At 45.6% G+C, this 25,313-nt stretch overlaps 1 protein-coding gene across 3 annotated transcripts in view; it reads right to left on the bottom strand.

Annotated features, from left to right (window-relative positions):
- evlb (Enah/Vasp-like b) overlaps window positions 1-25,313 on the bottom strand; it is a 39,351-nt gene that overhangs the window by 11,766 nt on the left and 2,272 nt on the right. For 2 of the 3 annotated variants that reach the window (XM_068577708.1, XM_068577709.1), the window contains exons 1-2: window positions 16,668-17,343; window positions 10-178 (exon numbers count right to left, since the gene is read on the bottom strand). In XM_068577708.1, the coding sequence (XP_068433809.1) occupies window positions 10-178; window positions 16,668-16,762 (264 nt within the window). In that variant the 5' untranslated portion in view covers window positions 16,763-17,343. Of the gene's footprint in view, window positions 1-9; window positions 179-16,667; window positions 17,344-25,313 lie in introns of those variants that run through there. The other variant, XM_068577710.1, reaches the window with a different exon arrangement.

Raw genomic sequence — 25,313 nt, 5'->3', positions numbered from 1 at the left:
GCGCGTTACCTGCTGGTCCTGCAGTTTGACGCCCACCACTCTGAAGGTGTTGTTGGCAGTGTTGTGGTAGATGTTGATGCGGCTGAATCCCTGCTGTCCGGGCTTGATGGGCACCCACTTCTTGCTGGTGTCATCGTAGACCATGACCGAGGCCCGGGCCTGGCAGATGCTCTGCTCGCTGGGGGAGAGAGAGAGAGAGAAAAGGACAGAGATGAAGGAGAGCTGGTGACAGAGAACCAGAGTTCATTCAAGAAACAACTGATTTAAGGTCAAGCTATTTTTACACTTTTTATTATGATATATTATATATATTGAGACATTCTTTCAGTAAGACCCACATTCAAACCATTAAGATGCATCTGACGAGTCACAAGAGAATCAACACAATAACAAATGTGTTTTCGGGGTCAACAGTGAGATGACCGCTGCTTGTCTGAGGGATGTGAATGAGATCATTGCAGTGAACAAGGCAACAGCTCAGTCTGCTAATCCTGTGTTACACTAATAGTCTAATCCAAATGCAATCAAGCGTTTGTCAAGCATCTGGTGACGTTCTTAATGAGAGGCAATCGTAATGTGTGTGTGTGTGTGCGTGTGTGTGTGTGTGTGTGTGTGGGATGTGTGTGTGTGTTTGTGTGTGTGGCCTCCAGTGTTGGGTCTGCCTGCTCTTCCATCTGACCGTGTTTATCACGGTCCGACTCTCTTAACTTTCCCTCACTGTAACACACACACACACACACACACACACACACACACACACACACACACACACACACACACACACGCACACACTGGTATACAGTACAGAAGAGGTGTTTAATGACCGTGCATATAGAGGCCGAGGAAACGAGTAAACAATCCACGGCCCTCCATTGACTTGAAGGTGCTTCCTTGTCACTTTCGTCTGCTAGAAATCGTTCCATTATCCAAACCGCTTATCCCGTTCGGGGTCGCGTGGAGGCCGGAGCCGATCCCCGCTGACGTTGGGAAAAAGCAGGGTTTACCCTGGACAGGTTTATCAATTTTTGAGTGTCCAAGCTAAGCTAAACATAAGCTGCCCGTCTTTGGGAGGAACCTGGAGAGAACGCTCGCCGCCACGGCGAGAACGTGCAAACTACACACAGAAAGATCGCCCAGGATCGGGGATCGAACCTGCACCCTGCTACAACACATAAACATGCAGTGTGGTGCGGGATGCACAACCAACAGGGTCAAGCGGGAAAACGGCGGGATCCTGACAGTCAGGATGCCCAACGTTATATACAAGCATTTAGTCCAAATGTCAGTTTTAATTCTGTAAATTACGCTAAATACTTTTGACATAATGCTACTTGTTTTATAGTGGAATCGGGATATATCAGAAAGCTATCCAGTGTTATGTTTTTAGCGTACCATAGTAGCTTGCTAACAGCTAACAGCTAACTTGTCCCATCCCGCCATGATTTTAGTGTCCAGCGTATGCATGGTAGACATAGGGCGGCGGTATAATAATCCTTTTACGTGCATGAAATCTAACATTTTCTAGCCGCAGGCATTTTGTTCGCCGTCTCTACGGTTGGCAAAAAAAAAGCATGTGCTGAATCGCTGCAAAGCGAAGAGGAAAACAGAAGATCAAGGTGGACGTATGGAAGGAATGAGGGGGGAAAAAAACACAGGGGAGGAACAGAGAAACAATTTTGACTTGCAAATGAGATTAACGAGAAGAGTCCCATCTGTGCCTTTGCCTCTTTGCCGAGCTAAAATTAGTGGATCGACCCCCGAGGCCGAGTGAAAGAGCTGCGTCAGAGAATATAAGGAGTGAAAAAAAAGAAAAAGGGGGGAAAAGTCTTGGCTTGAAGAGTTGCTGCATCCGCATCATGAATAATCCTCCAGTGAGAGGCAGGAGAGCATCATAGCCTACGTAATTAAAGACATGGGTGCCGTTTAAAAGATATTATAGAAGGGATAGTTTCACATTTGGATAACGATGCTTCTTGCCCTAAAAATTATACCACTCATCTGTAGCTTGGCCACAGTTAGCGTAGCTTCTCATGATGCCTGAACGCAAGCTAGCTTGGCTTTGTTCAAAGTATTTAAAAAAATAATATACACAAATGAGTATTTCCAATGAGTAAACTGTTGATTTTAATCAAGATTAAACCACATATACAAAGTATTGTTTAGCTTGCCTGTACTTAGCGTTTTGTGCTAACAAGGAAATGTTAGCACGCTATAACACATTTCTGTCTGCGCACAGATTAAACAAACACCAAGTTACCAAATTAGCGAGCGCTAAAAGGGGCTGCAGAGGCCTCTGTTTCCTGCTAATCGCCTCCAGGCTCCACAGCTTCACACTTACAGACGCGTGAGTGGCGTCAATCTTCTCATCTGACGCTCAGCGAGAAAGCGAGTCAGCCGATTCTCAAAACGCGTGAAACTGTTCTTTTAAGAGGGAGCGGGATTTTCATGCTCGGATATTGTCTCATTTTGCCATCCCACTGTGGGGAAAAATTAATTCTGGGATAGAAATGTTTTCACAAAGCCTCACTGAAAGAGGAAAAGGACTCTGGAAGCGGCGGAAACACATTTATCCTTTCCGAAGATATAGTATTCATGAACCCAAAGCAACAGGCTAACATTAGGATAAAGAAAATAATACTAGCTGTCCTTCTCGTTCACTTCAAAGCACGCTGAGAAGAGAGCAGGGGGAAGCGGTTGAAACTTGTAACAGAGTCTATTCAAATAACTCCACAAAAGGAAGAAAAAAAGCTCCTTATACCCTGCTGCATGCATTTTAAGCTGGAGTTATAAATAACTTTCTCTCAGGTTGAGTCTTACTCACACACACACACACACTAGCATGCCCGAGCACCAGCAGGGCAACGATGTGTTTAATTTATTTTCCTTAACTTGTCGACTCTGTTAATTTTTAAAACAGAGTTCTTGGCAAGGAGCTCAAAATGGCATCAGAGGCCCAGAAGCATGAATAAATGAGCTTCCTGTGCTAAAAGAGACGCGAGCAGGAGAAATGACGGAGACAGAGGGGGGGGAGGAGAGTGGTAGAGAGAGAGAGAGAGAGAGAGAGAGAGAGAGAGAGAGAGAGAGAGAGAGAGAGAGAGAGAGAGAGAGAGAGAGAGAGAGAGAGGAGCTGTGAAGAAGCTAAAGCAACAAGAAAACAAGTTTTTCTGACTGACAGTTATAGGACGCACACACACAAACACAAACACACACTCGTGCATGCACACACGCACACAGATGCAGGAACTTTGTGTGGATCGCACCACGCAACACCCGTTGAAAAATTAACAATTGCTGCGCAGGACATAAATAAATCAGATGCCTTGGAATGTACCTTGACAGCACACACACACACACACACACACACACACACACACACACACACACACACGCACACACACACACACACACACTCTAAATGCCATCCTCCTTCATGGCCTGTTCATGTCCGTGCCAACGTAAATTCAAGCTGACAGGGACAGACAGAGAAATCTCAGGGAGCTGCTCGGAAATCGTCTTCCATTGAGTCAAAGAATCGGTCCAATCACAGAGCGGGAAGTAAAAATAAAAAGCTCACTCACTCTAAAGGCTAAAAAGCTATTTTTGAATGATGGTGCAAATTGTGGTTGGGCTCTTATATACATAACAAAGTGTTACAGTCAAATCCAGCAGCAACATCTCCAGGACTTTCCTTGAGAGTGCAGACAGAGCTGACTTCACCGGAGGTCATTGAATGCAACACAAAACGCTGAGAGAGATGCATGCGAAAGGTTTTGCTGTGCAAATTATGGCTGCAGCACCTGCAGTAAAAACCCAGTCCAACACTTCCCACAAGTGCTCCAGAGTGTCCTGTGCACTCTGACGTGTGGCTTGAATTACTTTAACACTGAAATAATAACATGCTATCATTATTATTATGGGTTTGCATTGGCTTCCCAGCACCAAACCTGTTAAGTTATTAGGTCAGTGTGTCTGTCTAAGGTCACATTAATGAGGGTCTGTAATGATAAACACATGAATTATTCATCCACATTGCTGCTTGTTTGAAAAAAAAAGTAATTATGGCTGAAATGCAATCTCTTTTTCATCTTCAAACTAACACACAGATTCACACACTCGCAGCAGCCTCTTTAAGTTGTTCTCCCTCGAGTCTCAGGTCATCGCAGGGTTAATGAGATGCTTGCTTCGCCCCAAAATCCTTCCACCATTTGTTTGTTTCTCTCTCTCTTATACATACACACCATTTAAAAAAGCCCACAGTACACAGGTCAGGTGGAAGCGTTTCACAAGCGCTCAGCGCCTCGCTTCATCGCTGATGAGCGTATAACAGTCGGCTCACACCTGCACCAGTCACCCTCTATTTTCTCTAACCAGCGGCTTCAAGTTGTCAAAGCGCTTCGTTCCCCTCTCTATTTCTGGCGCCGCACTTCCTGTCTGCCTGCACTAAATTTACTCCGCTACCGTCACCCCTCTGATCCGAGATGAACAGCACAACCATGAGCTGTCGGGCTGGAGAGGGATACGCTTTTTGACAGAGGAAAACTCAGGTAATAGGAACTATTCACATACAACAACAAAAAAAAAACCCTGAAGCCTGAAACATAATTAGTACTTTGATCCTCTCTTCGGCTGATGAACTGCCAGAGAAGGAGGTGGGGATTTAAATATAGCACGATTACTGCTCGGTAATGGCCTTTTGCAATAGAGTATAGGTGGAAATTCTTACATTTACACATAATTTATTGGCTTTGTGTAAATTGGTTTCCCATCTGGGAAGAAATTAACGTACGTAGAGTTTCAAGCCCGTTAGCAAAACTGCTAATATCAGTAGCTCTGAGTCAGTGATGAGCCTTTGGTAACTGAAACATTAAACAGTATAACTGCTCCTCTGTTCTCGCGATAGCATTTGTGTAGACTCCTGTCAGTGTGTGTGTGGCTGTGAGTGTTTGCACGTGCCAGCCTGTTACACTAATCTGTGCTGTCAGAGGGCCTCGTGTGCGACTCCGTCTCCGTCCGCGCGGCAGCTCGTACACCACCCTGCAGACATCACAACATCAAAGCCATTGTGCTGCTCCACTTTTCCGGGGCCTCCGCGCTCAAGGCAGCGGTGCGCGAAACAACAAAAGAAAGATGTGCCCGAAATAGAAGCCGCATGCAAATTTCTGTACACACTCGCGGTTTCGAGATTAATACCGTTCGTCTACACTTCATTTTTTTGGGGGGTGAATGACTGCAAAGGTAACCGAAAGCAGAGACGGTGACAAGAACCTCGAGCCGAAGGCTGCGAAAAAGATGGAGTTGGAGAATTTTTCTCTTTTACAAACCCGCAAGTGACAAGTTTCTCCTCAAATGGGATGAAATTACTTTCGGTTGCCAGTAAACTTTGGCCTTTTGCCAACAGTGAGAGTGGAGTGCAAAGGTCGCGGTGTTGAACATTACAGCAAAGGCAAACCCATCTGTTGACACTGTGAAACCACAGAAAGCCGCCGCGTGTGGCCCGTAATGTTTAAGCTTTTCTTTTCTTGGCAGCGACGATGATGTGGATGAAACTGTTTCACGGTCCATGCAAGTGGAAATTCATGCAAGTGGCAAAAGAACAAAAACTAGAATTACCGCCTCGTGGTTGTTTAGTCCATGTGTATCCAACTTAATAATTTATCCTTTTAGACAAACGTGTCAAATTCTCCTGATACGCATATCAATTATTGAGTTACGGCTAAAAAATGTGTGAGATCACAGTGACTTTTCAGCTCCAAACTCTAATCAGTTCATCCTTGAGTCCAGGTGGACGTTTATGCCGAACGGCAAGAAATTTACTTATGGTTTTCCTGAGATTTCTCGAGAATGGGGCGGTTGTGAGGTTGACCTCTGACCTCCACATTTGAATGAGTTCATCCTTGAGTCCAGGTGGACGTTTGTGCCAAGTTTGAATAAATCCCCTGCAGGCGTTCCTGAGATATTTCATCACGGCCTCAGGCCACAGAACCACCGTGTCAATATTCTATATTTGCACTTTTTCCCACCTCAAACTGTAACCTCGGGATAAATAAACTGAAGACATCAGAGACGTACAGCGCCTCGAAGACGAGCTCTGAAAGCAAACTCAGAAAGGATGTGAAAGGTTGATCCCACAAGATGAAATGAAACCATCAGGAGATCACTCTTCTCACAAAAGCGAGCTGACAACAAACACATCTTCATACTTAACAAATGAACACCATTAAAAAATAAAGAGACTGGTATTCTAACTGGTGATGCTGTACAGTTTTGGGGTGTATTCTGTGACTTTAAGCTCAACATCTGAGTTCAATTCGAGAGAAATTTGCTCAATTTTGCCAGTGACTACTTTGATAAAGCACACTGAAGCGATCCTATTGACAACTGTAACAAGCAAAGCACTGTTAACTGTTGGAGTGATGTCTGATCTCATGATTTAAGCACCAATCAAAGCTTAAATCATCAAGAACTACATATTAAGGACATAAAAAGGATGCAAATAGTGCAAAACAGCAAGAAGACAGAATTCCATCAAGCCAACAAGCTGCCTGACAGTATTGTCCCTGCGTGGAAAGGAGCCAGTGGGCAGCAGTGGCCGTCATTAGGAGATCAAAATGCTCTGGACTGATTTTGAAGGATTAGCTCATCTGATGATGCCGCTGAAGCCAGAACAAGATACGTAGTAAACCTCCCGCTGACGCACCGGCGAGAGAAAACGTGGAAACAACATGAAATTCAAAGCAATCGTCAATACATTATATCCTAATAAACAACATCACGCATTAGAGACAGAGAGAAAAGAGGATGCAAAGCTTTAGATTGTACATATAGTGGACAATGCATGCCACTACTACTGTGTTTAGTCTTGTGAAATGGCAAATATACAACCTGTTATTGTGCTCAGTCATCAGGGATGACTATCAATTATTATTTCCGCTCTCGTTCTGATATGAGACGTGATCTGCGTGATCTGTCCGTTGAGCGTGGCACCTGACATTTGCAAACCAAATATCGTATTCAAATATTTGTATCCAAATTGCTTCTCATGTGCAAAGACGTCACGACGCGTAGCCGCAGCGACCTCGAGCGTTTCAAAGCAGTCACCCGATATAACATTTAACCGCCATATTGTTGGCTAATATTACTGTCTGCTGATCCGCCGCCTCAGCAATCCATATGTATGAGTTCATCCACACCTTCTCCATCACATATTAATGTGATGCATGTCAAGTCCTCACAGGTGAATAACGAGACAGAAACTTAATTAAAGACGTCACATTTTTTAGCCCAATTGCTTTAAAATCTTTATTTCAGTCCATTTCCATTTCGGTTGCTGATTCACGCTCCTTTTTCACTGTAAACCTTGAGGCAGTTTTGGGATTTGCGTCTCAGTAGCAGTGAAAGCCGAGTGAAGCGGATCATAATAAAGTGTCTTTGTGTCCCGCAGCCAGCTGCTTAGAGAGGACGGCCAAATCCCAGAGAGTTAGCTGGCAGAACAATCGTCACCACAAATTGTTTGTCTTTTTTTTTTGTCTCACTCCTTGACAAAATGCTCTCTGTTCCACTAGACAGGAGGAAAATCATGGACCGGCCCAACAAGGGACGCACAATGAAACGTCTTGTACGCGCATACAAGTGTGTGTGTGTTGCATTTCTGCACGTGTGAGCATTCATCTGCATGAAACATCAAAGCTGCATAAAGCAGAAGAAAGAACAGCTGACAGCTTAAACATTTATAAGCGTGCCAGGGCAATGCTACATTAGCAATGAGCCTGAGCCCGAGCTAAACCTCAGCTTTCATGGAAAATGAGATAAATCGTGCTAAACCGACACCGCGATCCAACCACAGGGGCCAGTTGGCATAATGAGGAGCCACTTTGAGTAAATGACATTAATTTCTGCTCCCATCTGAGTCTATCTGCTGTCAAGCGTCAAGATGTCCACGCGAGTTTGTCCCAGTTGCTGCTGCTGCGGCGTCTGTGAAACTAGAGCCTGCTGTTTTGGATGTCAGCCATGTTTGCTCTGCGAAAATGTTCAGACAGCTTTGTTCTCGTGAAACTGGGAAATTATCAAAAAAGTTTCGATGTGCAAATGGAAAAAAATTCTGCAACGAGGACTGTGGTGGGAATCAACTAGAAGCAGACGGCAGCGCGAACAGAACCAGTTATCGTTTCAATACAGCGAATAAACCCTTCCCTAAAAATGTTTAAACTAATAATTAGCTAATGTTTAGTAAACATGTGTCTGTATATATTCCTGTATGTGTTTATAATCAAACTTTAGTGACAATGTTTTCAAAGTTCTTTGTTGTAATTTGCTTAAATGTACCTTAAACTTAACGTTATGAGCCAACTAGCTTGCTAACTGATAGTTTAGCTCAGAAAGGCTTTTTACCCCCGCTTCAATAACTCAGTTTAAAGTGATGTACATTTGCATTTTATGTTAACAATTGACACTACTCACATATGACGACTTGAGTCCAATATTCATACATGAATGTATGTGTTGTGCATCTTTTGAAGCCGCTCGAGCAGCGATTTCTTTGCATTGCGGTTAAAGCTACAGTGTCGGTAACAGTAGTTAATATTTCTGATTGTTGCTTTTATGTGATTATATATAAAAACCTAAGTGGGGAAAATCCGACCCGGGTTTTTAAAGATGTTTTTTTTTTTTATTGTCCTTAAACCTACAGCACAAAATGACTAAAGAAAGCCACATTATAGCCTCCAGCCCATCTGTCTACAACAGTATCTGGAAGTGAACTGATTGTTTGACTTTTCTAAAGCTTCCCCATATAATTGGGAATCAAATGAACAAGGACAGCTGTGTGTGTTTGTGTGTTTGTGTGTGTGTGCGTGCTTCTGTTCGCTGGTATAAATCCCTGCATGTTTATCTGTGGAAGCATATTTATGCATATATCTGTGACAAAATGGTCTTGGAGAATGTAAACTGTCGTGCTGGTTTGGAGGCCGGTTATATAAGCAGCTTGCTTGCTTGCGTATTTGAGGTTTTGGTGGTGAACGGGGGCCAAGTGGAAAAAAAAAAAAGGTGAAGCATCTGAGGATGAATAGAGGCAGAAGACTCAGAAGAGGGAAAGACGGGCCTGACAGCAGACTGTCAAACAGCCTGCTGGGCTCCAATACAAACAGTTATAAAACAAACCAAATTGCTCAACTTGCAAATCAAAAGTGTAAAAATAGCCGGCCGTGGCTGATTTAGATTACGAGCCTAATAAATATGGAAATCACCCACTCCCTGTGTGCTTGTGTTACATGTTATAGTTCAGGACAGGCCGCCTGTGACCTGACAGAGAAGACGGTTGAGCGCAAAGCAAAGGTTCATGGGAAAGCTGCAGTCACATGACTCAGTAATAGTTATTATTGTTGGATATGACACCGCATATGAGTACCAAAATAGAGCTGCAGATTTTAAGCTTCATCTCTATGGACCCAGACTTTTAAATCATCTCTCTCTGGCCCAGTTTTCGCAGGCTATTGTGCAAAGCCAATCTGTTTTAGACCGCTGACACCGATTCAACATATTATAGACAGGAAATCGTAATTTAAACGAACATAACACTGATTTTATAGCCATGTATTACATATTGTGTGTGTATGTGTGTCGTTAGCCACACTGAGCTCTCTGTCAGGCTAAATATCTCAACAAGGATCGCTATGAAATATCTGAACTATGGGATGCATTGGGGTGAAAATGGGGGTTAAATTTCCACTTCCACCTCCTAAAAAACCTGCTATGTGATTTTTTTCAATTAGAACTCAGCTCTTGAATTTTTAAAAAATTGAAAAAAAAATAATTTAAACTTAAATTTTAAAAACTTAAAAACTATATAAATAATTCAAACTTTAAAAATTAAAAAAAAAAAAATATTATTATTTTTTAAACTTAAAAAAGTAAAACTTGTTTAAAAACTTCAATTTTTAAAACTTAAACTTAAAAAACACGTTTAGCCAAAATGATGAACATAAAGCACATTGGCAGCATTGTCATTGTGAGCATGTTAGCGTGCTGACGTTAGCATTTACAAACAGTCTCGCAGAGGTTGCAGACTTGTTCACATGTATGACTGGTTGTGGTTCACATCAATAATGTGTTAAACTTTCTAGCAGAGACTTGAAACCGGTCGGCATTATGATTTCCTGGATGGTTAATTCAAACGCCTGTTAGATTCACTGACATTTACAGCTGCGATTTTAATGCTAAGTCACTTAATCCTTTAATGCTGTTTTCCTTGTGTTTTTTTAACATCACAAAAGCTTATGAATTCAGTGCTTTCAGGGTACTAAGCACTTCCTGTCCCTTCAATCAACCTCAAGACCCAAAAAAATACATTCATCTGTCCGTACGCTGTACAGAAACATAAACACACATTATGATCTTTTCATAGTCGCAAAAATATTTGCATTCGGCTTCTTTTTCTATCCAACCATCAGCCTTAAAGACTTCAATAAAAACACGTTTGTAGTTCTTATGCGCATTATACTGGCTTCATTTCTTTGGTTGCGTTTGATGCTGCAAAGCTCTATGTGATGTGAAGCCTGAAAAGTTATTCAAAAGCATGCTAATCAAACAGTCTAAGTGTGTGTGTGTGTGTGTGTGTGTGTGTGTGTGTGTGTGTGTGTGTGTGTGTGTGTGTGTGTGTGTGTACTTGAGTCCTCAGCTTGTGTGTATTTGAATGCATGCCAGAGCCTGGAGACGCTGCAGAGAGGACGCCACATGCACATACAGACGCACACACACACACACACACACACACACACACACACTCCTGTCCTCTACTGCTGAGACCACGCAAGAGCACGCTAATCTGTTGGCATGACAACTGGAGTGGAATATTCGCTTGGCCTAGAAAATATGGCTGTGAAGAAAAGATGAATGAGCAGTGAGATATGAATAAAAAAAGAAAAAAAAAAGAAACAGCAGCACGAGCCTGCAGACGGCCTGCTCTCTAATCACAGACCTCTGTCTTTGTAGCGATACTACTCAATGCCCCGTCTCGTCATCACATACGTGTGTCACGTGGCTGCAGTTGTGTGTTAGCGCGGCTGTGTGTTAGTGCGGCTGTGTGCTTCCACACGAGTGTAACGCTGTGGAATATTGTCTGAGCTCTAACCGCTGTCCCGTCGCCTCGGAGGCACGCACCACTGGACTCCACAGACCGTAAAGCATGCTCACAACTCGCTGTGTCTACTGTATACATGCGGCCTTTGCTTTGGGCTTTTTGTTGTTGTTGTTGTTGTCGTTTCCCTTTTCAAACCGCTAACAAAGCCTTTAAACGCCTCTGACGGTCGGAGGTCAGCTGGGACGAGCAGGAGGAGGAAAAAAAGCCACGTCCCGGCGTCGTAAAACAGGTCGGAAATTTTACGGTTTTAATTCCAGCTGAGAGATTGCGACGAGAGTGCAAGGATGAGGTTTCTTTTACTGCTGCTCCGCATGATCGCGTAAAGCATTTAAGAGTTTCCTCAACCCCGAGCACTAATGCTGAGAGAGCACAGCGGTGGGAGATCTTGTTGGGGGGAGGGAGGGCAGAATCAGGAGGTTTAATGCGGTAAAGTACTCGCAGCTCTAAAGTTTGGCTAATAAACGCGTGTATTATGAAGTGTGACGGATAAGATAATACAGCTTTGAGATGAACATTGAGTTTAAGTGGCGTGTGAGTGGATTGAAGGAGGACTTTGTAATTTTCTGACTTTATTTCGGCCACATGTGCATAATCTAAAAGCTCTTAACGGGGTGTTGTCACGTCAGCAAAACTACAGGAACCCACGGTCTGACAAGAGTTGGCGAGCTCGCTTTAACCGTTGTCTTTAAATGTACCTGTTCCCTCCGATGCTGACATTAAAGACAGGACTGTCTGACCCCACTTGGCTTACATCAGAGAGACAGAAAGAAGAGAGTGGAAAATAACTGAGAGACTCAGCGGCGGGGGATTCAGACTTCGGATGGTCCTTTATGTCTCCGCAAAGACGACCAAATCCTCTGACATAACAGACGCGTTGGCAGAGACAACACACATGGTCAATAGATCCCTGATGAGTTGACTGCAGCCCTAAACAAACACGTTAATCTGCTGTGAACTCGGTGGCACCCGACGAGTTTTCATGAGATGCACGAAGACCACCTTGAAGGAATAGTTCCACGTTTCAGCGGCGGAAAAAAACAACGTATTCTTCCCTGAGAGTACGATGAGATAGTTGATACTACTTTATCATATTTTTATGTTAACTATGAAGCCACAGTCGAAGGTCGGTTAGCTTAGCTTAGCATAAAGACTAGAAATGAGGGAACCAGATAGCATGGCAAAGAAATAGAAGAGCACTAAAGCTTATATGAAATAACATGTTAATAAGTGAGCTGTGTTGTTCCATTTTTTCAATTTTTTTTCACCAGGTTAACTGTTCCTTCTCTCCAGCCTTTATGCTAAGCTATGCTAACTGTCTCCTGGACCCAGTTCCACATCTAACAGACACATCCAAGTGTGGTATCAAACTTCTCGTCTTACCCTCGTCAAAAAAAATGTAATAACTGTATTTCCAAAAATGCCAAACTGTTCCTTTAAGTGGCATTTAACTTGTGTTTTTCTTGTGTTGCATTAAAGTCTTCGAGTCCAGCCGAGAGCCAGACATTCCTGTCTAGTTTGCTGTTCGTGGGAATCTTGATCCGGGCTTAATGAGCATTTTTGCTGGAATGTTTAATAGAGTCTGGCGCCTCAGGACGTCCTTCGTCCACCTCCATCTGAAGCAACGTGCGACTGTAAACACACATAAGAGGACTCAAAACTTTGTGTACTGAGTGTGCGAGCATACAAGGAGGTCAAGCCAGCTCCCGATCAGCCCGGATATGAGTGGAACAAATTAAAAGATTGGAGGTGCTTAGACCAGGGAGTGGAAGAAGACATGATGAGAAAAGACAAATCAAGACAGAAGCAGGAAGATGAATGGAGGAAGCAGAGGAGATACTGAGGATAGGGAGCGCAGCAGAGAGCGGGGGGAGGCTTTAAAAAATGCATGCGTCTCCATTTGGCAGAGGGGGAAACTTTTTTTTTTCTTCAAAAGATTCCCAGCAGGGAGAAAGAAGGCTGCACAGGTGAGCACATAGCTGAAACAAAACACACGTCCTCAACCCGGGAAGGAAAGAAGACGGATGGTGAGAGCGAATGGAAGGAGAGGAGGAAGCCCTGAGGCGGTGCTCCATGATACCGTTTAACTACCGCTACTTACTGCGAAGCCTCACACACACACAAACACACACACACACACACACACACGTGATCCATTTTGCAGCTGTGTTTGCTGAAGGCCATCAGGTTAAGTGCTCTCCGTTGCAGGCTGCAGTGCAGCGGGACCTAATAACTCACGCAACTGTAATCAACCGACTCGTCCTCTTAGCGTCACGCCGGACTCGCGGTTCCCATTTCGTGCCACAAATCATCCGTCGGCGGATTCAGTGACCCAGAAGGAACGTTTCGCTTTTCTCTCTCTCGTTGTTTGACGCGTGCCGCGCGGTGGAGTCCGTCTCTGATCTGTCAGGCAACAACCGAGGGAATAAAATGCAGACGTCGGGTCTCTCCTCTGGGATGTCGTGAGAGACCCCTGCATCATCCTCCAGACCATAAGCCCCAAGCGGGGATGTTCGGCAGCTCCTGGACTCAGGTGGGAAATGAAGTGAGTGAGCTGAAGAGGGAGACATAGCAGCAACAACGGAAATCCTATTTTTTTTTAGGGTTTTCGAGGAAAAGACGTGAGTATTTGAACATTTACGGAAAAACAGAAATGACGGCGTTTTGGAGGAATCTTGCTTATCCTGTCTCACACAGAGCATGTTGAGGTGAGTTAAGTTACACCTGTAGCATCATGTTGGCCATCTGTTGTTCATTAATACTGTTTATTATCTGTATGATGAGAGACATGTGTACCCGGAGTCAAATTCCATGTATTTGTACACACATATGACCAATAAAGATGATTCTGAAACAATACTTTCTGATCTGACTCCATTACATTACGTTTAGCTGATGCTTTCAATCAAACAAGTTACATTTATCCACCGGCGACGAGGAGCGATTTGGGGTTAAGTTAACTTGATCGAGGACACAAGGACATGGACGAGTGGAGCCGGGGCTCAAAGTCAAGGGTCAAAGGTTAAAGTCAGTTTTATTTGTCACTTCTTCCATCTGTGCAAAACAATGCAGAAGACTTGATCCTCTGCTAAAAGACATGCTAACCACTGACCAATGAAACTGCAAAATGTTTAAACGGGGCCCTCGATGGGAGGCGGTGCTCTGTCTTTACACCTCGGCTCGCTCGCCCCTCCTCCGGTCGCTTATTTGTCCAAAAGACAAACGCTTATTTCTCCTTCTGATCATCTTCTGATGACGTTTAGGAGACGCAACGATCCTTCAATTTAGACAATAAGGCCGGGATTCATGAAGTCGATGGCTGGTTCCACAAGCTCTCTCTCTCCCTCTCTCTCTCTCTATATATATATATATATATTTTTTTTCCTGTGCATACATGCACCGTACATGTCTCTCTACGCTCCCATGGATTGGCGAGCACCGGTTGTCATGGTTATCCGGCTATATACTGCGCCGCCTATACCTCGGTCGCCATGGAGCCCAGAGCTGATATCCCAGCATGCACAGCAGAGGGTTTTTCCAAAGGCGTGTCTTTTTTATTTATATATTTTTTTTCTCTTCATAATCACACCGGCTCCTCCTTTCTCCTCTGATTCCACATGCATCCGTTCGACTGTTTCACTCTCACATTTACAATCCACTCTCTCTTCCTTTTGCTTAGCTTTGCTTTTCTCACCATCCCCCCTCTCTCTCTCTCTCTCTCTCTCTCTCTCCAGGTCTCTTATTCCCCCTCCCTCTTATCTCCCTCTCTCTTTCCATATCTCTCTCTCTCAATTTCTCATATTTCTTAATCTCCAAATCTCCGTCTTCTTCCGTCTCAATCAGCTCACCTCGCCGCTGTGTCGTCGAGCCCATTTCCTGTTTGAATGAATTGCGTTAAAATTCACGTCGCAGCCAGGAAAACCTGTGATTAATCTGCTCAGAAATGGACATGGCAGTTTATTTATATGTGTATTTTCATGCGTATCCTTCATCTTCTCTAAATAAGTATTCATTGCATACAATCTGATTTGCGAGACATTAATATTACTGAAGGGACTGGATTGGTTTTGTGAAAACACATCGCACTTTAAACCTCTTTAATCTCTGCAAATGCACGCAGGGTTTGTGTGCGTGCATGTGTGTGTTTGTGTGTGTGTGTGTGTGCCTCCTTTACGAGAGGTGTGAGCCAGATATGTGCGAGACTCCATCGTTTTTTCTTCCATTGAGATCTACACAGACGCATCAGACGCGGATATTTGCTGACATTTCCCGATGTTTGCTGATGTGGACGTTTCTCGGGTCACTGAGGTGAGACCGAACTGTCGATTGGGCTGAAAACACTTCTGAAAGTGAAGCACCAACCTGGGTATTAAACAGCCGGCGAGCCATTAAAAAAATGCGATGAGGAGAACTAAAGTGGGTCCAGACGGGTACGAGTAAAAAAAACTGGGCACACAGTCTTTACTTTTCCTTTCTGGCGATGCCGCCTCGGCGCCGCGATCGCCCCTCAAGACTCTCGCCAGGCCGTGACAGCGACACGCTGTAGCTCATAAAGCTGCTCCGGCCTGTAGCATCCGACCAAACTAAAAGCTGGCTTAGCGAGGGTGAAGGAGGGAAGGTGGGGGGGGGGGGGGGGGGGGGCAAAAACTCTGGCTGAGTCCCTTAAAGCTGCACTAATCAGAGCTGTTAGAGGAGGCATCGGCAAACGTATCGCGCACAAGATTACCAGGACGTCTCCACGCAAAGAGGGGCTCGTCGGACAGACGACTGACGACTGACGACTGACGAACGCGGGGTCTTCGTTTTTCCTGACGCCGACGTCGCTAGCGGCTCCCACGATCACAATCTCCACGAGACAAAGAGCCGGGAAGCTTGTTGCACGTCTGAGCGTGCGTCTTTCCGAAGCCGTGACGGCAGGCGTCGGCCGCGGATGCAACGAGCCAATGAGCGCTTTCGGCGTCGATTCTACGGGAGAGAGAGAGAGGAATAGCAGGAAAGGGTGAGACTGACGGACGGACGCGTAAACACCGAGAACAAAAGAGCCACAGAGGCGGCTAACGAGAGGGCGACGGCGGCCCGCAGGACGCCGCGACACAACACAACTGGGCCACTGTCATCGCTTCCATCCGAAAACTTGGCAAGCTCCTTTGAGAAGGCCGCCCATGCCCTCTGCTTCCCCCCGGGAGCCTCACACTTTTCTGCACAGCTAGCTAACACATTAGCATGCAGCCCCATCCCCCTTGCAAGGGCAACCAGCCGCTCACAGCGGCGCTCCACACACACACACACACACACACACACACACACACACATAGAAATGCTTTACATGCAACAGCAGCAGATGCAGATAATACAATCAGGAGGCTCCGGATACGTATTTTGGGGTGGATCTAAAAGGCAGCTGCTGCTGACAAAAGCAAATGGAGACGTCAGACCTGGGTGTCTCCCCACACCCTCTCCTTTCAGGAATGAGGGTCTTGCCTCTGGTGTATTGATTGGCGGGTCCGTCGTAAACACCTTTCCCCTGGAAGCCTACCTGACTTTGAACTCAGTGATCTGCGGCTGTGCCCCCGGTTCAGCGCAGTAGATCTGGGGGAAGTAAAACCGGTGCGACTGAAGGTTGATGTCCATGGTGTCCACAAACAGTCCCGCGACAACAAACCGCAAAAAAATGCAAAAATGCAGAAATAAATCAATAAGAAAAGTCTGTATTCAGGCGTTCTCTTCTTCTTTTTGTCCGTCCCCGAATGTCGTCGCTGCCGCTAAAGGTCGGAGTCGGGCGCCGGCATCACCTTCTCTCCCCGAGTGGTCGCAGGGCTACAGAGGCATCCCCCCTCTTCCTCGTCTCCTCCGAGTACAGCGCATTCAATCACCTCTGCCGGCCGCCGCCACCGAAACAGGCACACTAACCTATTTCCCCACTAGCAGCCTCTGTGCACTCAGCAGCCGCGAGCGCAAAAGGACAAAGATGACTCCAGGAAACGATGCCGCTGCCTCCCCTGAAAGACACCCCGGAAAAAAAAAATAATCCCGCTCTGTGGTCATCGACTCGTCCTCTGGCAAGGGGGGTCGAGAGAAAAAATCAGGAGGAAGTGAAGGAGGATTTTGAACTGAGGAGAGGAGGGGAGAAGGAGAGGCTTTAAAAAAAAAACCTGAGAGCAGCGCTCAGCCACATGCAGAGGAGACTGAATGGGAGATGAGAGTCTTTTGGTTTTTACGCTTCAGAGAGAGGAGGGAGGGGGGGGAGAGAGAGAGAGAGAGATGGGGATAGAGAGAGATTCCCGGTGCTGTGAGGCGTTGCCCTCGCGCTGCCTCTCCTCTCTGTGTCTCATTGGATTACCTCCTCCCTCTCAACCCTCCACCATCACCCCCTCCTCTTCCCCTCCTCCTCCCCTCCTCCCCTCCATCTCTCCCCTCCCAGCTGTGACAAGAACGATGGGCAGCCAGCCCCGGAGGCTGCTGGTCCTGCCCCTCCTTCTCCCTCTCCTCTCTCGCTCTCCTTCCTCCTCTCACGGCATGCCGGATTGGCCGAGGCGAGGATGCATGAGCCCGTATGGAGGGAGCGGGTTGAGGTGGAGGAGGAGGGAGGAGGGAGGAGAAAGGAAGGAGGAGGAGGAGGAGGAGGAGAGAGGAGGGAGGAGGAGCAACAGATTTTAATTCATCTGATGGCTCCCGTCTTTTCTCGCGTATGATGTGAGGCTGGCATGCCGGGCTTGGGTGGAGCTGAGTATACAACACACACACACACACACACACACACACACACACACACACACACACACACACACACACACACACACACACACACACACACACACACGCGGATGTGTCACTTCCAGGGACACAGGTGGAGAGAAAGCAATACATCCCTTTGTTTGAACTTGTGGCTCAGTTGGCTGTGAGCCATTCATGTTAAACCTGCACACACAGCGGGAAGATTTAAATATGCAATGTGCATACAATTAAAACACACAATAAGCAACCAAACAATGGGCCTCTTCAACATCCCCCCTCTTGCTCCGGCTGGTAGCTTACAGGTTGCATACAGTAAGTGCATGGTGTGTGGCCGTAACACTATAATCTTCTGGGTCGATTCCACGTCACAGCAACCTGCCTCCAACCAATAAATCCCTCCCATATTTGCTGTACATCCTCTCTCATCCCGGGGAAAAAAAAATATCCTTTCTAGCTCACATCACCCACATCTGTCCCGCTTCAGTTTTGCCAGCAGGCAATTCCATTGATTGGACCGGCTGCAGGACTGCCGGCTGACACGGTTTGCTCTGCAATCGTTGAGGACGTCGCAATTTAGACCCGTCGCTCGCCCGCCGACAGCAGCCAAAAACCCCCTGGACCAAATATATTTACTTCAAGCTCGACACGGGCGCCTGCTTGCAGTGAGTTGCATCACGTTTAGCTCTCTCGCACAAATGTGACGCCGTTAAAACCGCACAGCATTGTAAGCACAGGTTTAGAACGGATAAATTTAAAGTACTGCGGCTCCACAAAGTTGTGAGGTTAGCGAGAGGAAAGTTAAACAGCTGATGAGACTGTGACTCAGACAGGTAGGTGATCCACGCTTTACTCATGTTGGCAACACATCCAGAGGAGTTAGAAAGATTAAAGCGTTTCATAAAACATGTCTGGTTGCGTCTCCAGTCGTCATAATCGATATTTCCACACAGGACTCGCAGGGTTAGCGCCGTCCCGCTGTCCACTTGTCGAGTGTTTGGGGTCCATCGCAGACATTTTGAGCCCTTTTTTGTAAATATCCGCATTCCTGCAGACTCCACCTGAGGAAATTACCCACAATTCATAGCCGAGTGACATTAAACACGGGCGGTTACCAGTGGTTAAAAGTGACAAATGGCTGCCATATTTCATTAACGCAGAAACATTGAGGATTAAGACTGTACATTAAAAAAAAGAAGCAGAGATTATATCACACAGCTGGTTTATTCGCCGACAATTTACTTTTCATTTCTATTATTAAAGCTGTTTCCACAAATCCGAGTAAATAGATTATTTGACAAATGGCTCTCGCCTGGTGAGGCAAAAACCCTGGAAGAAGACGCTCAAGTCGAGCGGTAAAAAAAAAGATAAAATAAATACCCACGATTGTACATATAACATGATAAGACGTCAAAGCGATAAATCCATTTCAAGCACTTTACCGCCTCTCACACTCAAACATTTATCAGGTGACGTCAGATAAGTCCCTGAGGGTTTAGGGTGAAAGGCTTTAGGAGGGCATTGGGATTGGGCCTAGGTTTTTTCATCAAATATATATAAATATACATCTGGCCCACTAAATATTAGGCCTCTCTGTATGTGTATCCTACACACAGATCTGGAGAGTCTTCACTGGGTCATGAATGCCCTTCCAGAGCTCGACAGGCTACGTACCCGCACAGCTACGTCACCGCAAAGAGGTCGATATGCAGCAGACGACGCGTTGGCCGCCGGCCAATCACAGCTGGCCTTTGACTCGTGAGTCGTGCAGGTGATCTCTCCTCCTCAGACGGAGGAAAGAGGACGGTGCAGTCGTCTGCACTTCTTGTGCGATGCATTTTTTTTTTTTTTGCACAATGCTCCTGAGAGTGACAGTAAGATTGTGAGGAGCATGTTTAGCAGACGATGGACGGGCAGGTAGAGAGCGTTGGATGTTGGATGCCGGGCGAGAGAGAGAGGGGGAGAGAGGGGGAGGGAAACAGAGGAGAGCTGGAGAGAGAGAAAAGAGGAGAGGCTGAACAGGAAGGGTGAAAGGACATCCAGCCTCTACTTACAGTACACACCCATCCCCCATCCCTCTCTCTCTCTCTCTCTCTCTGTCTCTCTCTCGCTCTCTCTTTTTTCAGGTTAGACTCCGGCAGCAGATTGTATTCTAATCCTCAAAGGCACACACCTCCATTTCCGCTGTGTGTGTCCATATGTTTGACTGTGTGTGTGTGTGTGTGTGTGTGTGTGTGTTTGAGACACAGTGCTACTGTGACTGTTGAATATGACACTGAATCCCATGTTAAGATGTGAAGGTTTTTTCCAGCAGGATGTACCGCGAAGAAGCAAGAGTTCAACCAGTGTAACCGGGAGGAATCGTGTTTAACTGTAAACTCATATCTTCCTTTTTACAGACTCTTTTATTGCCTTTATTCAATCGCTGTAAAGAAAGGAGTCGAGGACTAAATGCATTATATAGAAACAGAAGCTGAAAATCATATCGACCCGATAACATACGACTTGATTAGGCGGCAGAAACATTTACTCAAATGTAGTTTTATTTTTTAAGACCTCTAAGAATCGAAAAAAACAGCATGACGGAGTAAGTGTGTGTGTGTGTGTGTGTGTGTGTGTGTCAAAGGGATGAGAGGTCAGACGTGTGATGAAGCTTCCTTAGTTGCTCACCTTCTCCCCTTGAATGTCTCCTTTTCCTTCTCTCTGCTGCAGCAGCTTGAGCTTTTGTCTCTATTAAATTATGTTTTATGCAAACCGTCACCTCGTTATCCTTCAGTCATATCAGGAGGTCACCGCCTTAAGTGAAGCCTGAAGAGCATTTATTGTATCAGCTGAAGGAGTTTTCTGCCCTTTAGAAACTCATGCAGCATTTCAACTCTCTTATTGAGGCAAAATGCAAATGAACACTTTTTAAAGAGATGAATCGCAGGGAAACACTTGACGAGCATCCCTAAAATTGGGGCAAAAAGTGGCCAACAATTTGCGACACAGTTCCGACAACAGAGACGTGAACGCCCTGAAAGGGAAGCTGCGCGCCCTTTGACCTCGCTGCCAGCGTTTCCTTTCTAACCCACTGTGCCGGAGTCAAAACAACAAAGAAATGTGTCACTGTCCAAAATGCGTAGCGACCCAGTTACAAGCGCCGCATAATCCCGTCTGACTCCCCGGTTCCATTCGAGGCCCACGGCCGCCCGCAGCCCACCTGCACGCGCTCACGCTGCACAAGGTGGAGACAGAAAAGAAAAGGGATTTAAATGTGAGAGCCGTGACGTAAGAGGAGGAGGTCAGAGGTCTCTGAGGTTTTTTTCCCCCGTCTTCTTGGTTAACTCACACACAGGCTCGTCCTCTCGAGCCCGCGGGTCGGATTCCCGGCTGCAAAAAATAAATACGCGTGCGCGCCGCCTCCCTGACATCAACCGAGCGTTTTAATTACGCCGCGCGCCGATGGGAGCTGGCAGAGGGAGATCCAGGGGTGGGGGGAAGGGAGGAGGAGGAGGAGGAGTGATTTCCCTCTCATTCACAAAGATTTGATTACCTCTCTCGCTCTCTGACACACACACACACACACACACACACACACACACACAAAAGCACACGTCTGTGCAGATCAGCTTCAGCGCTCTCGCCTTGTGACGCCTCCGCGTGCATAATGATGACTCACACTGTCACCCAGAATGCACTGTGTTATTACACAGATCCCGGGACACGTGACCTCACACCTGACACCGGACGTGCACGGCGTCGCTCTCCATTTTGGGCCGCGATTGTCGGACCGCGTTAAGACAAACGTGGGCCGCGTTTGTCTCACACGTGGCTGCAGCTTTGCGCATCGCAGCTTCTGCAACATGAATGCACAAACATCCACGTCCATCGATGTTCCTCGGTGCAGGCAGAGAAACACAAACAAAGCGGATATTTTAGCGTCACGGATGTGCGTTGTTGATTTTTTTTGCCACATTAAGTGAATATTTGTCATGGAAATTGACTCAAAATGGAGCAAAATGAATGCGAGGTTGGTGGCAGCTGGTAAAAGCGTCACTTTTCTTCGCAGCCATTAGTAGAAAGAAACAACAGGAAGATTAAAGACTAAACTAAAACCCTACGCCTCCCTGGATTATGTTCAGTGTCCAGCCCCACAAAGTACTGCGTCATTCTTGTTCTGCACGTTTTTTTAACAGTTCAAGCAGGACCACGATCTTTCCATAACCAGAACCAAGCGCTTTGAATCGACTCAACATAACCAAATACGTTATTCGTCTCAGTGGGTAGATTTTGAGAAACAAATCACGGTCGCTGAAAGTTTTGCATTTGATTAGAGATGCACCGACGTCGCCCAAGAGCTGGATTGGATATCGGTGACAAGGAGTTGATCTTTGTCCCTTTTAAGTTTAAATGGTTGACGTTAGCGTTAATTTAGAGTCATATTTGTGACCGTCTGATGAATATAAGTCCAATAATAACTCCCTCTATTATATTTTACTCCCTCTCCTTTCATCTCTGACAGTCACTTGATGCATTACTCAGACAAAAACCTTCCTCCCAGCAGCTCGTGAGAGTGAACACCGATGTTAAACCTAATTCGAGGATCCTAAACGTGCGACCACGCTGAGCCAAACATCAGAGGGCCGCGGCGTCAACGAGCCTGAAGCTGGAAAACACGTCCGAATGTCCGTCGTCTCCGGAAAAAGAAAACGTCAAAAGAATGCACACCTGCGCGACTTCAAAGGCACGCAGCTGTGCGTCCGCGAGAGAAGTCTGACCTCCGCTGATAGTCATGACTCTCTGGTCCAGCTGGGGGGCATTAAAGGCAACACCGTAAACCTAGATATTTAGATTTATTCCAGTGCAGGCGCCAGATGCGCTCACGATTAGCTTACAGTGTGGGTGTGTTGTGGAAAGGATAGTTATTCTCTTTGAAGCGTGTTCCTCCTGAAACACGCTTGTGAAACACTCGAAGCATCCACTTTCCGATTTCCCGTCTATGCGGTCGCTCTCGTCCTGCATTAATTCAGCACACGCGCTATTAATCTATTAATTCTGGCGTTCATGTGGGTCACACGCAGACCACCGACCGCTGCTGTCAATAAACGTCGGGCAGCAGTGATGATGCACGGATCGATGAGAGCCCACACTTCACTTTCAGGGCTTATAATGAAACACTCTGATCCACGCAAATGGTGGTGGTGGTGGTGATGGTGGTGGGAGGGCGGCCGCGGGGCCACACGTCAATCCCGCTGTCACACTTTACGATCGGTCACGAGTGAACGGACAAGGCCGTCATCTGTAGTCACAGAACGCGGCTGGACGAGGCTTCATCCCAGGAGAACTTATTGCATTTATTTGCACGTCTCAAGGTGACTACTTTCGTTTATTGCTGATTTTGGCGGTCCCTGTGGACAACGGTGGTAGTGCTCACGAGCACCAGAACCAAACTTTTGGCACCGACGACGAGCATTAAGAAGCACATATATATAGAAATATATATATAGAGAGAGATCAGTGTTCAAACGAGTTTCATAGACAGCTAGTTGCTAACAGTAACTGTGATATAAATTGATTATGAATGACCTATATATGTAATAAAATTGCATTGAGTCAGTTTTATGAATCAAATGAATAAACAAATTGATCATATGAAACACTCCGGCTATTCAAGACCCTCATGTCGGAAACCGAAATAAGAAATCCGCCATTTTTTAATCCTTAAAAACAGTCATTTAACTGCAGATCTCTCTGCAAACAGAGACATATTTCATGTTCAGTGAAGTCTAATTACACTATTAACGTTTGCAGCGGGGCTTCAATTGACTTGTTTTGTCTGACCAACAGTTCAAAACCCCCGGATATGAAATATGCACAACTAACTTTAAGGTTAATGGCGTCGTGTCGGACCAGTAGACTCGCGTAGGGAAGAGGCTCCAGCCTCCAGGGTGTAAGTGGGAGAGACGGAGACGGACACGAGACAGATAAAAGGAATCAGACATTCGGGCTCCAGCGAGACTAGAATCACAAACCCCCGGCTCTACTTTAACTCCCTCTGCAATGGAAAAAGGAAGAAACCCCGGACAGGATGAGATGTCTTCATCAAGCATGAACCTCGTGTGATTTTCAGACGCTTATGGAAGATGATATATGAACACCGCCGGTTCATTTTCTGATTAAAAACAAAACAAACTACCCAGACGGGACTTTCTATGATGTGCTGGTATTAAATCTAAAGCCTGGCAACGACATGTGACCTTCAAAAACAACATCGAATAGGGTTGGGGAATGGACAACACATCTTATTACCATATAAGTTATTTCATAAAACAATATACCACAATATAGCATGTTTTCTGGTGATTCAATGAATAAATAAATGAAATAACCCCATGGTTTTGGTTACTCTTGTGGATGTTAAATACTAAAAATGAAAAGAACGGAGTATTATCTCATTTTATTAAGAACTGAAGTTCAAAATAATCAGATTTCCTGAAGAATTTGAGTTTGTATGTGCTTGTTATTATCAATCATTAAGTATATATATCCCGATATATGATTTAATGACGATTCTATTGAAAGACAACCATTATCGTAATGAATTATTGCCCAAATCTAACTTTAAAACAACTTAGTTTCTGCAGTCTGTCTCTCTGACCTTCAGCAATGCATGTTGGAACTGCCTGAGATCAATGCTCATTAGATCACAGCACTAAACAGCTGTTTGTGTCCCAGAAACGTGAATACTATAGTGGCACACAGAGACACACACACATACACACACACAACCAGCTACACTGTTGGACCAACCAAACCCCGTCTTCCGGACAGAGGAAGCAGAGACCCTCACATGCACCCGAACTGTATGAGAGCTTGTCGTGTTCAGTCACAGTCTGTGTTGCCACCTACAGAGCGACTCCGTAAAGCGCACAATCGCTCACTAAACCACAGCGAGCGTCACATAGATAACTAGTGTACCAGCAGACAGCTCGTCAGGGTGGTTTATGTCAAACAAAACCTCCGCTGCCGAAGTAAAAGGCGGCATTATTCAATGCATACTAGTTCGAAGCGGAAATGAGAAATTCAAGGATACTAGAAAAGTCACTTGAGTGTAATCAACATGTCACCGCTTTAAAAGTTGCATACTTTTTTATTTTTAGTACATACTGCAGCTGTGCTTACAAACTGTGATTCAATACCTGCACTACAATATTATTCATACGCCGGAATAAGATTTAGTATGTATGTCAAATCCAGCATGCCAAAAATACCAGGATGCTCTACATCCGGTTGCATTTTGCAAGTCAGCATTATTTTCTAGCTGTTCTGACCCACTTATATCTTATATCTGCTCATGTAGCTGCGCAGTTTAAAGTGCAGCGCAACGATAAACTACAATGTCCCAATTGGATGCATGTAACAGTACGCACTTTGTAAAGCTGTATAGCTGCAGGATGCACTCAAAGTT

The sequence above is a fragment of the Clinocottus analis genome, unplaced genomic scaffold (assembly GCF_023055335.1).
Source record: "Clinocottus analis isolate CAN_PGR_092001 unplaced genomic scaffold, fCliAna1.0.p SCAF_15, whole genome shotgun sequence".
Taxonomy (NCBI): Eukaryota; Metazoa; Chordata; class Actinopteri; order Perciformes; family Cottidae; genus Clinocottus; species Clinocottus analis.
This window is presented reverse-complemented; position numbering and strand designations above follow the sequence as displayed.